At 34.1% G+C, this 16,007-nt stretch overlaps 1 protein-coding gene across 2 annotated transcripts; it reads left to right on the top strand.

Moving 5' to 3' along the window:
• Positions 1-2,945: 2,945 nt before the first annotated feature.
• On the top strand, positions 2,946-5,674 carry RUS2 (root UVB sensitive protein (Protein of unknown function, DUF647)). Of its 2 annotated transcripts, none has more exons than XM_078571741.1 (10): positions 2,946-3,058; positions 3,149-3,265; positions 3,496-3,584; positions 3,650-3,734; positions 4,217-4,276; positions 4,373-4,457; positions 4,525-4,622; positions 4,696-4,875; positions 4,960-5,082; positions 5,153-5,674. In XM_078571741.1, exons 1-10 carry the CDS (start codon positions 3,044-3,046, stop codon positions 5,579-5,581), a joined length of 1,281 nt encoding a protein of 426 aa, XP_078427867.1. In that variant the 5' UTR covers positions 2,946-3,043; the 3' UTR covers positions 5,582-5,674. The 2 variants fall into 2 exon arrangements, with proteins under 2 accessions (XP_078427867.1, XP_078427866.1); XM_078571740.1 differs by having other exon boundaries at positions 4,364-4,457.
• Positions 5,675-16,007: the final 10,333 nt, after the last annotated feature.

Below are 16,007 nucleotides of genomic sequence, written 5' to 3'. Positions count from 1 at the left end.
TTAATTATATTGATATATTGTCCTCAGACTAAGTAGTTTCCACATGATTTTGTTTATTGGCATCACCTTACTGCACAGTTCTATTTATTTTGTCAAGATTTCAAATTTCTCCATCTGACTCCATGAATTGGAGCTGTGGCTAATACCTGAGGCATAAAAGAAGAATTCTAGGGGATCCTGAAACTACCAGCCACCTTGACCTAATTAATGATGAGCCCCCAACTTCCTTACAAGATGCATATGTATTAAAAAACTGATATTTAAAGATGCAAATTATAATGGGTTCCTGGTACTATTTTGCCTTTCTAATGTTCTTTCTAGTATTTAAATTATCTTTAAAATAAATAGGGTACCATGAGAATATCCCACTGAATCAGACAAACGCACAACATCTTGATCTTAAATAGTAGAGTGTTTTTCCTAAAACCAGCTTATGTACTGCAGCATTACTCTTGTTTTACTCCATGTAACTGCTTTCTCCTTTTTTTCGTGATCCAAAATAAACCAAGAGAGATATGCCTTGTGAAATTAAGATCCTAGGACTTGTGAAATATTGTGCTTAAGATTATGTCTTCATGGAACACTCTACATTATTTTTTTTTGTTGTGTGAGAGGAAAAGTATTTTTTACAATAGGGTAAAAAGAATGTCTTAAAGAGATTGAAACTTCCTTTCTATATGGAAGAAATGGAAATTGAAAATTAAAATGGTGAAAATAAATTAATAAAATAATTAAATACTAAATAATATATGTACTTTTGAATTCGTCATAACACATTATGTGCATCAGACACTTAATTTGAAACTGAACTAATGAAGGACATATTTGGCATTGTAGTGCATAATCAGAGCTACTACAGAATCATCATGATTTACACTGAATAACATCATAAGTAGAAAGTAAATGGATTAAAATAATTTTAAAACGATAACTCTCATAACATAAATATATTATCTTATAAAAAAACATCTTTGTATCAAAGCTAAGTAGTCTATAAAAAGGTACCTGGTTCGTAATATATTATTCTCGGTTACAGATACGATTTCATATTACACTTTACATAGACTTTGTGGACATATTCAACAAGAAGAAAAAGATAATTTTATATAAATTCTAAGGAAACTTGTTTTATGAAGTACGAGTCTCCTTGAGTATGATAGGATTTTCTGACTTATGATGTATGTGAGAAAAGGACTTTAAAATTCACAAAGTAAGGTCAAAGGTAAAATGGTTCTTTCTGAATAAAGGAAAAAGTAAAACTGCTGGTGGATAATACTTGCCAAAGAAGAATATAAGAGCAGATAGAGAGAGCATTTCAGTGTCATGGAGAAAAGAATACAATGAGACTTCCATCAGGACAACAGAAGATCGCAACAGTAAGGAAGATGATATTAATTAATATATAGATTAATTAACCAATTGTGAAACTATTTATGGATATTTAACTGATAAATATATATATCTTTGAGAATGAAATATAAATTTATTTGCAATTCATTCTCTTTTCATTAATAATGTTTTGAAAGATGACCAATCGCGAAAAAATTAAAATAGGACTTATAGAATAATTCATATTAAATAGTTTTAAGTTATAAAAATTCATATGTATACTTATGTTGTGGTAAGATAAACAGTATATGTAGTAATTATGAGTTTCTAGTGGATTGAAGTGCATAAATTATAGGAAAAACACTAGGTTAGAATGAGAAAATGAGGGGCTTGAAAAGGAAAGGAAAACTAGTCTATGAGAACTCTAGGTTTAAGAAAAAAATGGAAGAACTTAGAATATCCCATAGAGAGAAGGCATGAATTAAGAGATGATTCTTCTAGTGATGGAGAGCAAAAAAAAACTTCCTTCCAGCTAGAACGTTGAAAAGAAAGTGAAGAAAGAAATGATTGGAAAATTGAATAACACGACAACTCTACTACAGAAGGACAATATTGTATTATCAAAAGAAGATATAGGTTCCAAGCATAGGAAAACTGAAGTCAAAATGGCTATGGCCAAGAAGCTAACAGTTCACGAACTGAGAATCAGAAAACAAAACAAGGATGGAGGTTTGTAGTGCCTTCATTTATTATCCAAGGATCGGAAATTCTACAGCTTCGGATAATTATACACATCTTAAGAGATATAATACTTATGAGAATGAACATAGATATGAAATTAGGACACACATGAACAATATTCAGATTTTATGCTTGTCGACTAAGTGTTTGGTAGTCTTTAGAATATCATATGACCGTTGCTAATTCACTGTTACATAAAAAAATTTGGGATCCCCTAATGAGCGGCTGAGGAGGGCAAATGATGTGCCACAAAAGAAAGTAAATGTTGGGATTTTATGTGATGAGCATTCTTATTGTTTTTCTCAGTGAGTAATGAGATATCTCATTAATTACATGTATTTACTTAAGACCTTTTTTTACTTTGAAGAATTTAGATTCAATTGGAGAATGCAACTGAACTAAGTTGAATTAGAGTTTATTATTGAGAAAGTGGACCCTATGCTTTATTTTCATTTGATCCTTTTCCCACTTTACTAGTTTTCTACTTAGATAAAATTCATATCAATAGTGTCATTTCTTTCGTATTCTGCAACGCTAAAATTTTCAGGGCAAAGTGGCAGCAATGCATTTTGGCAGCAATGCTTCATTGAGAGGAACTGATTTTTTTGGCATAATGATTTTTTTTGTATTGACGCGAGGAAAATGTTTCCTTTATTAGTATTTATGTGAAATTTGTATGTACATGATTATGTTTCACATGATTATGCAATCAACATCCTGATGTGAAGGCATGCTTATTCACAAGATAATATTCGGTTATTAAAAATGTTTTCCTGTATGACGAGGACATAAGTTTTCAGCCAGATAAAGTTTCTTCTGCGTGTTTTGGCAAGTATATGGGAATAAAGTAACATAATATATTTATTCAAGTATATAATTAAGACAAATATATTTAGCTAGCTCTATGGTCTGGCCAGTGCGGCGCGCTAGCTAGCCGAACTCGGGCTCTTGCTCGTCCTCCCCTCTCTTCTCCATGGACATCATTCTGGTGAGATTGCCCTTCTCTGTGAACTTCACTTGAAATTCCGTTTGCAGTTTGAGATCATAGTTGCTGTTTTTGTATGATTTTGCGACGCAGAGCAAGATTGGAGTGAAAAAGGACGCAGATGGGAATTTTCCAATACCTGATTTATGGTTTGAGACCGTCGACTCTGTCAAGCAGGAGTGCAGATTCGACGCCCATGGACGCCTCAATGTAATCTTCCTCTATCTCTCTCTCGTGTTTATGTGTTGGGTTTTTCGGGATGAACATCAACCGTACCTTTTTTAATTATTCATTCTCGTCTTACCTTTCGTTTTATAATTTCCTCCCTGAATTAGTATCTCGTCTTACCTTACTTTGTAAAAATACCGTGGATTCAATTGCTATGCTATTTCTTTTCTCTCGGTTTTCTAATCTTATATTTAACTGAGGATTCAACTCAGGTGAGCGTTGTACATGATTCGCGGCCACTCTACCGCAAAGTGGTCGATTCATTCTTCAACAAATTTTTCCCCTGCGGTTATCCTTACAGGTTCTAATCTCTCATCCTCCTTTCCACGCCGTCTGTAACTTATATCTGAAATTTTCAATTTGCAGCGTTAATGAAGGGTACATGAATTACTCACAATTCCGCGCATTGCAGCATTTTTCTAGTGCGGCGCTATCTGTGCTATCTACTCAGGTCCTATCCCCTCTATATTTCACATCCTACTGATTTAAAGGACTATTCTCCTTGGAAAAGTTAAATTGCAAGCCAATGTCTTAAGCTCAACCATACAATTGTGATGTAATCCTCATAATATCTTTGGGTATTTTAGTCAGTTCAGCGCACCAGGTGCATTTCCACTGTTTTACCTTTTAATGGTATGTTGGTCTGTTTACCTCTTCTTGTATTTCTCCCTTTGAATACCTGTAGTCCTTGCCTAAGTAGAGAATCCAAGAAGAAATACTGAAGATGCTAGGTTTCTGTCTTACAGAGAGAAATACAGAATTTCTTCTTGGCTGGCCTATTAAGGGTAGGTCTACAGGTATTTACAGAGAGAAATACAGGAAAAGTCAATAACAGGGATGCCCCTGGAGGGATAAAATTAATGAAATACCCCTAGATAGGACAGAAGTGTTCTTTGTAAAGTTGTTGTTGACACTGTTTGTCTAAATGTGCAGTCACTCCTGTTTGCTGCAGGCTTGAGGCCCTCCCCGGCTCAGACTACGGCTGTAAGCTGGGTAATCACCACTCCTACCCTCGCCAAAGCTAATGATCTTCTCTTATCAAAATTTGTGAGCAGTCTCTCATTCATCTCGATGCCGTAGATATTGAAGGATGGGATGCAGCATGCAGGGAAGCTTATCTGCAGCAAAATGGGTGCCAAAATGGATTCTGAACCGAAAAGTTGGAGGATATTTGGTGAGATCTACTTTCATTCATTTTGATCAACCGTTTTATTCATAGTGGTTTTTGGGTCATCATACAGCGGACGTGCTCTATGATTTTGGAACGGCCCTGGAGATTTTCTCCCCGCTGTGCCCTCAACTCTTCCTCGAGGTGGCTAGCCTGGGAAATTTTGCAAAGGTGATTCTTTTCTCTTTTGATGACAAGACACTTTTATCATGTTTCTTTTGATTTTCATCGTTCTCTTGTTTAGGGAATGGCGGTAGTTGCTGCAAGGGCAACGAGGTTACCCATATACTCCTCATTTGCAAAAGAGGGAAATCTGAGTGATCTTTTTGCCAAAGGTGAAGCCATATCCACTTTGTTCAACGTTCTTGGCATTGGACTTGGCATCCAGCTTGCATCCACAGTTTGTTCATCGATCCAAGGGAAGGTGCGCAAGCTCCGATATTCCCTAGGATTCAAAACTATTCTCCTCTCTTCCCTCGGAACTGATCATTGCATCTGAGTGTTGCAGATGATCGTCGGCCCTATGCTTTCTGCAGTGCACATTTATGGTGTCACGCAAGAGATGAGGGCCACCCCCGTAAACACACTGAATCCGCAGCGAACTGCCATGATAGTGGCCGACTATGCAAAGGTGACAATATTGACTTTCATTTTGACTTTGATGTTTAAGTTTGACTTCAACTTGGAGTGACGGAGAGCAGACGGGGGACGTGCCAAGCCCGGTTGACTTGAGGTACAGAGAAGATCTGCTGTTCCCAGGCCGGCTAATCCCGGAAGCCGGAAGTGTGAAGGTGGGCAGGCCACTGCACAAGATCTTCAAGGGCCCAGCTGAGCTGGAGCGAGCTAGGGAGATGTTTCCTGGGGAGAAGTTCCTCATCAGCTGTGAGGATGGGCTGACCAATGTCGTCCTTGAGCATGGGGCCTCGGGCGAGGATGCTCTGCGGGCCTGGCTGGTGGCTTCTTTTGCAGCTTCCATGGAGAAGGCTGGTGATGGCCCAAGAGGGGCAGGCATGGGAAAAGCATACCTCAAGATGGACTCTATGTTCCCACCCTTTATACAGCAGGTCAAGGCTAAAGGATGGCATGCTGATCGGTTTCTCGATGGCAGAGGCTGCCGCTTCTCTTTCTAACACAATTGAACCTGAAAGATGTTGTGCGCTTTGATGACATGATTGTTAACTACAGTGATTATTTGATTCTTTGTGATCCATGATAATTCTTTCTGTGCATTCCTATTTCTCCTCCTCATTAGTCTATCCAAAGCTCTCTCTGTTACCCCATCTCATCTCACCAGTTTTAGGCAGCGTCTGCCTTAAACAGATTCGCCAAGTTGTCTATCTATCTCTATCCCAATATTTATCTTTTTGTATTTCTTCTTTTGTCTTCTCATTTTTTCTATTCTATTTTTTAATATTTTCTTTTTCTTTTTTTCCTTTTCATCTGTTCCATCATTTCCATTTACTTTTTTTTAATTTTTTCCTCTTTCATTTAATCATCTTTTATAAATAATAGAGACAGATACAAATAGTATCAGAGAATATTTCAGAAAAAAAAACAAATAGTGTTAGAGATACAGATAGAGATATATAAAGATAAAGAAAGCGATTGAGGTGGTGATAAAATACATAATATATATATCAAAAGGGTAAAGACAAAGACATGAATATATACATTTATATATTAAGAGATTGAGATTGAGATGGAGACAGAGATATGGAGAGATAGAGATAGACATAAAGAAAGGGATAGGGATGGATTTCATGACGTATATTGAGATAATTTTAGGTATAGACAGACGTTGGGGTAGAGATAAAAATAAGGATACAAAATGATAGACATAGATATTGAGTTACAGATACATATGGAGTTAGAGATAGATTCAAAGATAGATAGATAGTAACAAGCCCAAAATGAGGCATGAATTCTATGTGCCATTTCGATATGAATTCTCATTATGTGGATTAAATGGGCCATTTGGTTCAAACATCACTTTTTACTATTACTTTTACATAATTTACACGCCTAGTAATGAGTAGGGAAGATGGTATTTTAATTTAATGACCATTATCGAATGTGATTTATTTAATGACCAATATTTTTAATTTGTTTCATTATGGGATTTCAAGAATAATCTCTTTTAGCTTCACGCTGGGCCAATCTGACAAAAGAAGAGCAAGATTTCTGCTCGACGGGCCTCGAGCCGACCCCACCCCAAGCCTCATTCATAAGATGCCTGTGAATGAGCGACTCTTTTGATCTCAACCATTTGATATTCTGAAGGAAGGTCAGATAGTCTGATTTCCATGATACTGTTTCTTTTTATTTTGTTTGTTTATATGCCTTTGATTTGTTAGTAGATGCGGATGAGGACTATGGGCCCAGTGGATGGTGGCTCTGAGTGTGAAATGCTGATACTAGTGGCGAATTTATTTTCTAATGGGGCTACTAATGTGGCTTAAGGATACAGCAGAGAGTAAATGGGTCCATGGTTGTGATTTAATCACAATAGTTGCCTTTTTCAATGAGATCCAATGGCTAGAGAAGATATGTCATCTACATCCTTGGTCATTGTCCTACTCCATCTTGACAGTACTTTCCAGTCAATCCGATGGCTTGGGTGATTGGTTCTACGACCCTAATCGGGATGAAACCAAATGATTCCTATGGAGGAAAACTCAGAACATAATCAAAATGACATCAACAAAATAATGAATCAAATTATATGGACACAGACCATATCTGTGATTTTTGGATCTTCAAGAGAGGCGTGTTGAGGTGCTCAAGCATGCAACTTCTAATGTATCCACATGATCCAAGGCAATTCAAATCTCCTCCTTGACCTTGACGAGCTCCTTTCATGCTATGTCATTATCGTTACGCATTCCAGCTTGCATCAAGAATGGAAAGGAGATATGAGGAGAAGATAGAAGAAGGATAAGAACCCTAAACAATTCTGGCCTAGGTGTCTAGGGCCTTCCCCTATTTATATTAAGTGGATATTTTTGTCTAAACCCCCACACTTTGAGTATATCTTTTGACATCTAAAATACCATTAGCGTATGACCTTCTAGGCCCATGTATAAATCAAGTTAATGACTCCAATGATCCAATAACCTTTGTTGGCCTTCCAAATTAATTAACTATATCATAATATAAATTAATTAGTAAAATATTCAGTTTAACAGAATTGATCAGTTGAGTCTCCAACCTGTGGGATCCCAAGCAATACCACATATTCTAGAAGATAAAAAGAATGTGTATCGACTCATTCGTGGAAGATGTTTTGCATCGGTTACAATGAACATATTGTCCTGCAGAAAATTGATGCTCTTAGGACAACTTGGGCTATCTGGTAAATTGCAAATTATCATGTTTAATTGATGAATATTACATTATATTTATGTGTTTTAATGACCATATTTGCATGTTATCATATATAAATAGAGATCAATTACTTACACTTTGATTTTATTATTGTTTCTAATTTTTAGTATTTTTTACATGGTATTTAACCTCTTTTAATTGAATAAATATTTTTTACAGGACCTTAAAGGGCTTTCCTAATTTTTATGGAATTTTTCCATATTTTTTTATAATTTTCTGACCAATATTTAGCCAAGAAATGATTTTACGAATTTAAATAATACATATTTTTTTATTTGGCATTTTATAATATATTTATATTTATATCATGTGGCATCCACATCATTCGCCCAAAATTTGGGCGAATAAGTGGATGCATATTTTTTAATAATAAGAGAGAGAGAGCATTATTTGATCATCATGGCATCGCAATGCACGATGCCATAATGAGCTAATGATTTTTTAAAAAGAAACGGCACGGTCGGCAAGGAAAGGTACATCTTTTAGCTTTTTCATGCAATAAATGCACGCGGAGAATAGATCTCCGCGTGCATTTATAAAAAAGAATATTCTATATTCTTTGCACAAGGAATCGGTTAGCCGCGTGCATTTAATGCATGCGCTAATCAACTCACATGCATTTAGATTAATAAAAGGACGTCTGATATATTTAATACCTGCGGCGTCGATTAGCCGCGTGCATTAAATGCACGCAGAAATCAGCGATGCATGTATTAAAAAATTATGGTAAGCTCACCTTATTTTGTCCTTTTAATTTTTCTTAATAATATACAGGGCGACGTGGTGCTTTGTGAACCATTTAAATAAGTCATCAAACTCCAATGATTGCGCCTGGTGGAAGCGCACAACGACGTGTCAGAATGCGATCTGAGAAGGGGGAAAATAAGGAAAAAAAAGTGCCAACCATTCAGAAAATGCCATTTTATGTGATATTTCGAAGAGAGATAAAAGATACAATGGTTGAGATTGAACGCTAGTAAAACGATGATATCTTGGGATCTAGACATCCGATTGAGCTGAAATTTTGAGGGTATGTTTGTCTTTTATCCCTCTACGATCCACATGGTTGAATCTTTAAATAGAGGTCTGGAAAAAGGCAAAATTCACTCTTGGAAGCTCTCCCCAAGGATTTGGCCAGGAAGAACACAAGAGTTGTTTCTGAAGTCGACAAATCTTGATTCTTCATTCAAAATTATAGGTTTCTGATTTGTATTTCAAACTTCTTCTTGATAGATTCTAAAATGCCTTGGCATGGGCAAAATGTACATGCCGTAGAAGTTGTTTTGAATAAAATTAGCATTGCAATTTGATTTTGATTCAAGATCTGATTTTTAGTCTTTAGTTTTAAATAGATTTGGAACAATTCAGCATTTTTAGATTTTTAAATTAGGGTTCGATTTCACTTTTCCCCCAACTTCTTCACTTTCTCTCTCTAGTTTAATTTATCTATTTTCTCTCTCTAGATTTTAGAATTGATTGTTTGGAAATTTAATTCAATGTATAAAATACCTAAATATAAAAATTCATCCAAAAATTCATCCATCTTGAAGTCCAATTTTAAAACCCCTTCTTGATTATTAATTCTGAATTTTAAATCATAAAAAATGTTTTAAAATTTTATAAGAATTGGGAAATTAGTAATCTGAATTAATCTGATCTTATAATTAAAATTATCGTTTCTTGAGTGTTTTGACCGAAGATATTTGAAATCAAAATGAAGTTTTTACTTAATTTTGATTAATTAAAACCATAATTAAATATAATTAAGGTTTATTAATTGCAAAATTAATTCATTCTTGAATTAATTTATTTAAAACTGGATAAAATCTTGCTTGTTAACCCCTGTGGTTTGACCCCTTGCTTACTCTGTACACTGTGTTTAGTGATTAAGGGTATTTATAAATTTTATTGAATAAGTCTAAAAGCCCAAACAATGATGTATTTACACATCATTTTTAGGCTTATCACTATCGTCAACTGCCAAACCCTAGTCGATCATTCAAGTTATTACTAATTCATTTGGAAATCATTAGAGAACTCTGCTCCGACATTTCACAGCCTTGCCAAGAACTTTGTTCCATCATCTTCCTCGAGTTATCTCCTCTTACCAAGGGTTTATCATGTTGACCACTTAATTTTCTTCGTGAACTTATTTTTTTGTTTTTTTTATTTGGCTAAAACACGGTGCCAGGTACAACCAACCCCTAGAGATGTGCCCGTAGACTGATCCACCTGTGCCTTTGACGTCACCAAGGGAGATGTTATTTATTAAATGTAGTGTTCAACAACGTTTATAGGCGTGGAGCGAGTGTATATGTCCCAGTTAAACACGGACCTTGGTGCAGAAAGGAAAAAATACATGAGTGGTACATATATGTAGCCAAGAGAAGGTTTCTTGTCATCATTAATTTATGTGGAGCCCGCAACGTGGTAATGCATGGAGTGTGCGCAGTTCCTCCCGCCCTCCGCAGATGCCAACTTTGTAGTGCACGGCAGGTAGTCCTATTAGGCGAGAGGGGGAGCTCTCCCACCCCCAACGCTCCACGCAATACTCTAGTCCCGTGGCCCTCCTTTGATAGTGTTTGATACGTACAAAGAGCCGGCAAGCCGAGGCACTCAACACGATAGCATCCACGAGCTGCCTTTTGGAGTTCTTGCCAAGAGAGGAAAATAGAGGAAGGAGTTTGTGTGCATGCCACATGGTTGGCAAGGGCATCCGCAGTTTGGTTGCCCTCGCGTAGCTGACGACGAACACTAGTTAAGCAAAGGTGGAACCGCATGATGTCCTGCCATACACGGTGCAACCGCCACTGAGAGCATAAACTTTCATGAATCATGTCAATTAACACCTGTGAGTCTGATTCTACGATGATATTGTGACGGTTTTGTTCATGTCAAAGGAGTAAACCATCATGTATTGCCATAGCCTCGGCTACCGTATTAGTTTGAATGCCATAAAGATGAAAAAGCAAAGAGAATGCTCCTTGTATGGTCACGGACAATACCGGCCCCTCCAGCTGGCCCCGAGTTCCCCTCCGTGAACTTCTTGCTACATCAAAACTAAGACTGTTTAGAATTCCATGATTATGAATTTATAGGTCATAGTCAAAGAAAAACTGTCCATGCGCAATATGTCTTTGGTATCTCAAGTCTAAGGATCACTTACACAACCTTGATGTGAATCAACATGATTGACAATTCGGTCTAATACCATTCCAATATTCATAAAAGATCAATTCAATGACTCTTTCCATGAACCAAAATGAGTACGAGTCGGGTCTAATGACCACTATCTATCCTTGTTTTCTCTACTAATGTCTATGATTCGGGCCATATCATAAGAGCGAGGCTAAATAGTGTTATACTAGCTATATACTTTGATATCCTTCTTGAATATCTTTTGAATATGAATATTTATAACTCAAAATTAATTATTATTGATCTGTGCATTATGGTCCTATCATAATTCACTTTGTCTAATCATTTATCCATGGACTTCATTAAACACATCAAACGGACATTATAATGTATACACAATATTATTGAACATGGAATGTGATATGGGATATGTGATATTGTCTAGCCAGCCCCATATATTTCCATCAGTAGGAGGACTCCCAAGGACAATCAACACAATCTATGAACATGGGAAGTTCGCATGTATTAAAAATGGGTTACAACCCATTGATTGAGTATAGTTTCGACCAAGATCAAGAGCGTGTGGAACTCGTCTGGTCATATTGGAATCTGAGATAGCTCCAAGGTGGCTCATTTGGCAAAGAAAGAAGCTTATGGAGCTCCAGACCTTCCCAGAATCACAACAACATGAAGGATAATGGGTGAGGTGCATGTCAAAGACAAGGGATAGACAATGGGATCCCCATCCTCAGCCAGCCAAATCAAGGCAGCTTATGTAAATGTTTGGCTCTCCTAGGTAAATATTTACATTTAAATATTAGTTTATATTTGTAGTTTATATAAATTTATTGTGAACTTGAAGTTTGAATCTAGTTTTAAAAGATCATCCTCTTTGAGGCATTTTCCTGGCAAACAGGTTTTTGACAAACAGTTTTTGAGCGCTAACAAATTCATCATATTTTATCTCATTTTATACTATAAAAATATACTTATTAGATATATAACTCATATTACATGATTATAAACAACCCTTACTATATAATAGTACAAATACACACTTCTTAAGTTATCCTATAATCCTATGTATCCTCTCTTATTTTCTCCTCCTCTATCTAATTAACTCAATTCGTTTCAGTTAGATAAGAGCTATTATCCCACCTATCTGTCCTAATATTTGATTCTTAGCATATATAAATATTGCTCAATCTCATTAATCAACATATAATTAAACACTATCTTCCCCTATCTATTGTAATTCTTGTCGCCTCACCTATTCTCTTCTTCCTCAACTATTATATCTATCTTACCCTACATGCAACATAAATATCAATTAAGATAAATAAAAAGTAGTTAAATTTTTTTCTACTAAGCATAATATCTTAGATTCTATATCTATACGTTATTAATCTTGTGTTATAATTAAAAGCTAAAAATAATTCTTCCACTATCTATTTTACTCTCTCCTCATTCTAGTCTTATAAATAAGTTTCATTCTTAATTTATTCACAACCCCACATTATCTATTAAGAATATTAATTATCAAAATAACTAAATCAATATCTATTTATGTGACCTCTACATTTTCTATTTCTTTATATTTCTTACTACTTATCTCTACCTCATCACTATGATTTCATTATTATCACCTGTTCCCTTATATTTTTATATTATTAATTCCTCTTATTACACACTTATTCATCTTCTTTTCCACAACCCTAATTCAAGTATTAAATAAATTTCTAAAGGCAAGTCCCTCTGGAGACGACCTTATTCCAACTATAATACTTGAGTGAGTTTATACTATTACAAATTTTATTTGATTTAGGAAAATTTAATTTAAAATGACATTAAAAAATTAACAAATTAATTTTCCTTTGTCAGGTTGCAATTTATATTAAAATAGTGATAAAAAATAGAGTTATAAATAGATAGAGACGGGGATAGACAGATATAAAGATACTGATGGAGATAGATTTAGAAATAGAGAGGTGGTAGATCAAGAGATATATATTGAAATAATATAGAGATAGAGTTTGAAATATAAATAGCTATAGATAAGGATAGAGAGAGATATAGATAGATTTGGATATTTATTAAGACAGGGATCTAGATAGTGATAGCAATAGTGATAGAAATAGTGATAGATATTGAAATATAGGTAATGAGAGCAATATACATAAATTTTGAGATGGGGGTAGACATAGATTTAGAGATATAGATGGATCAATGTAGAGACTGAGAGACTGATAGAGAAATAATCTAGTGATAGATATATATTTAGAGATAAGGATGGGATCTTATCTCTATCTCTATTTGTCTCTTTATCTTTCTCTATTTGTCTTTATCTCCGAATCTATCCCTATCTTTATCTCCCTCTATATCCGAGCTCTATGTCTTATCTATCTCCATCACCATCTCTAACTATATCTATATCTATATCTATATCTATATCTATATCTATATCTATATCTATATCTATATCTATATCTATATCTATATCTATATCTATATCTATATCTATATCTATATCTATATCTATATCTATATCTATATCTATATCTATATCTATATCTATATCTATATCTATATCTATATCTATATCTATATCTATATCTATGTCTATATCTATATCTATATCTATGTCTATATCTATGTCTATATCTATGTCTATATCTATGTCTATATCTATGTCTATATCTATCTCTATATCTATATCTATATCTATATCTATATCTATATCTATATCTATGTCTATATCTATATCTATATCTATATCTATATCTATATCTATATCTATATCTATATCTATATCTATATCTATATCTATATCTATATCTATATCTATATCTATATCTATATCTATATCTATATCTATATCTATATCTATATCTATATCTATGTCTATATCTATGTCTATATCTATATCTATATCTATATCTATATCTATATCTATATCTATATCTATATCTATATCTATATCTATATCTATATCTATGTCTATATCTATATCTATATCTATATCTATATCTATATATATATATCTATATCTATATCTATATCCATATCTATATCCATATCCATATCCATATCCATATCTATATCTATATCTATATCTATATCTATGTCTATATCTATATCTATATCTATGTCTATATCTATATCTATGTCTATATCTATGTCTATATCTATGTCTATATCTATGTCTATGTCTATGTCTATATCTATGTCTATATCTATCTCTATATCTATATCTATATCTATATCTATATCTATATCTATATCTATATCTATATCTATATCTATATCTATATCTATATCTATATCTATATCTATATCTATATCTATATCTATATCTATATCTATATCTATATCTATATCTATATCTATATCTACATCTATATCTATATCTATATCTATATCTATATCTATATCTATATCTATATCTATATCTATATCTATATCTATATCTATATCTATATCTATATCTATATCTATATCTATATCTATATCTATATCTATATCTATATCTATATCTATATCTATATCTATATCTATATCTATATCTATATCTATATCTATATCTATATCTATATCTATATCTATATCTATATCTATATGTATATCTATACCTATATCTATACCTACATCTATATCTATATCTATATCTATATCTATATCTATATCTATATCTATATCGATATCTATATCTATATGTATATCTATATCTATATCTATAACGATAATTATATCTATATCTCTATCTATATCCTCAACATTATCTATCTCTACTACTAATTAAAACTCTATCTCTATGCATATCTCTATCTGTAAATATATATGTATCTCTATATCCGTCATTAACTCTATCTTTATTTTCATCTCTATCACTACTTCAATCTCCATATCTATCAGTAAATGTATGCTTATCTCTATATCTATCTGTATCATTATCCCCGTATCTTTTTATCCCACATCTTTATTTATTTTACCATCTTGATCTCTATCTCTATCCATTGATACCTCTATCTCTAACTCTATCTTTGCCTCTATGTCTATCGTAACTCTATCCTACCTCTATGATACCTCTTTCTATCTCTATCTCAATCTTTATCCCTATTTATCTTTATCTGTATTTCTATCAAACTCTTGTCGTTATTTATTCCCATCTCTATGTCTGTAACAATCACAAACTCTAAATCTGTCTCTTTTACTATCTTAAGCTCTATCTCTGAATATCTATAATTCTATTTTTATTTGTATCTCTATCCCTATCTCTATATCTCTATCTCCGTATCTGTAGTTCTATATCTCTCTAATTTTGGTTTTTTATTTTTTCATTTTTCTTTTTTTTCCGCATGATTTATTTCTACTGTATGCGGCCCACATTGTTCAATTATTGGGTCAGCGTAGTCAATTGAATTGTCAAAATGGACAAAAAGTCAACAAAGAAAGCCTTATGCATCATGGATCTCAGCTCATAATTATCCACCGGCCGAGATCGAAAGGTCAAAGTAGAGGAACCTGATCAGCTCGTTCCTACTGGTTCTTGGCGCTTTTGCAGCCCTGCTATGACCGTTTATCTGGAGGGTAGCCGCTGTTCGTCAAAGAAAGCATAAAAGATATACTATCCTTTGATTTTGTCTTATTCACTATATGATCCGGCGTAAATATTTCACTGACTTATTCTCCTGATGATTGTGAGAGAGCGCTGTTGATTGCTGACCGTGTCCTGACAGAGTCGTCTTTTCCGCGGAGATCCGTTCTGACGTCGAAAAGTTTCCTTCTTTCACCCGCAACATATTTAAAAAAAAGAATATGAGAGTGAAAGTGGACGAGAGCGATGTGGAGGGTTGAGGGGAGATAGATGCGGGAACCGATAAGAGATTCGAATATGTATGTGTGTCTCTTATGTCCAAGTGGGCGAGAAAGAAGAGAGAGAGATAGAGTGACCATGTAGAAGATAGAGAAAGAGAGCGAGAGGGAGAAAGATACAGAGAGACAGAGAGAACGAGAGAATGCGAAAGAGAGAAAGAG

Source organism: Wolffia australiana, chromosome 2 (assembly GCF_029677425.1).
Source record: "Wolffia australiana isolate 7733 chromosome 2, ASM2967742v1".
NCBI lineage: Eukaryota > Viridiplantae > Streptophyta > Magnoliopsida > Alismatales > Araceae > Wolffia > Wolffia australiana.
Note: the sequence above shows the minus strand (reverse complement) of the source record. Positions and strands in the feature narration are given on the sequence as shown.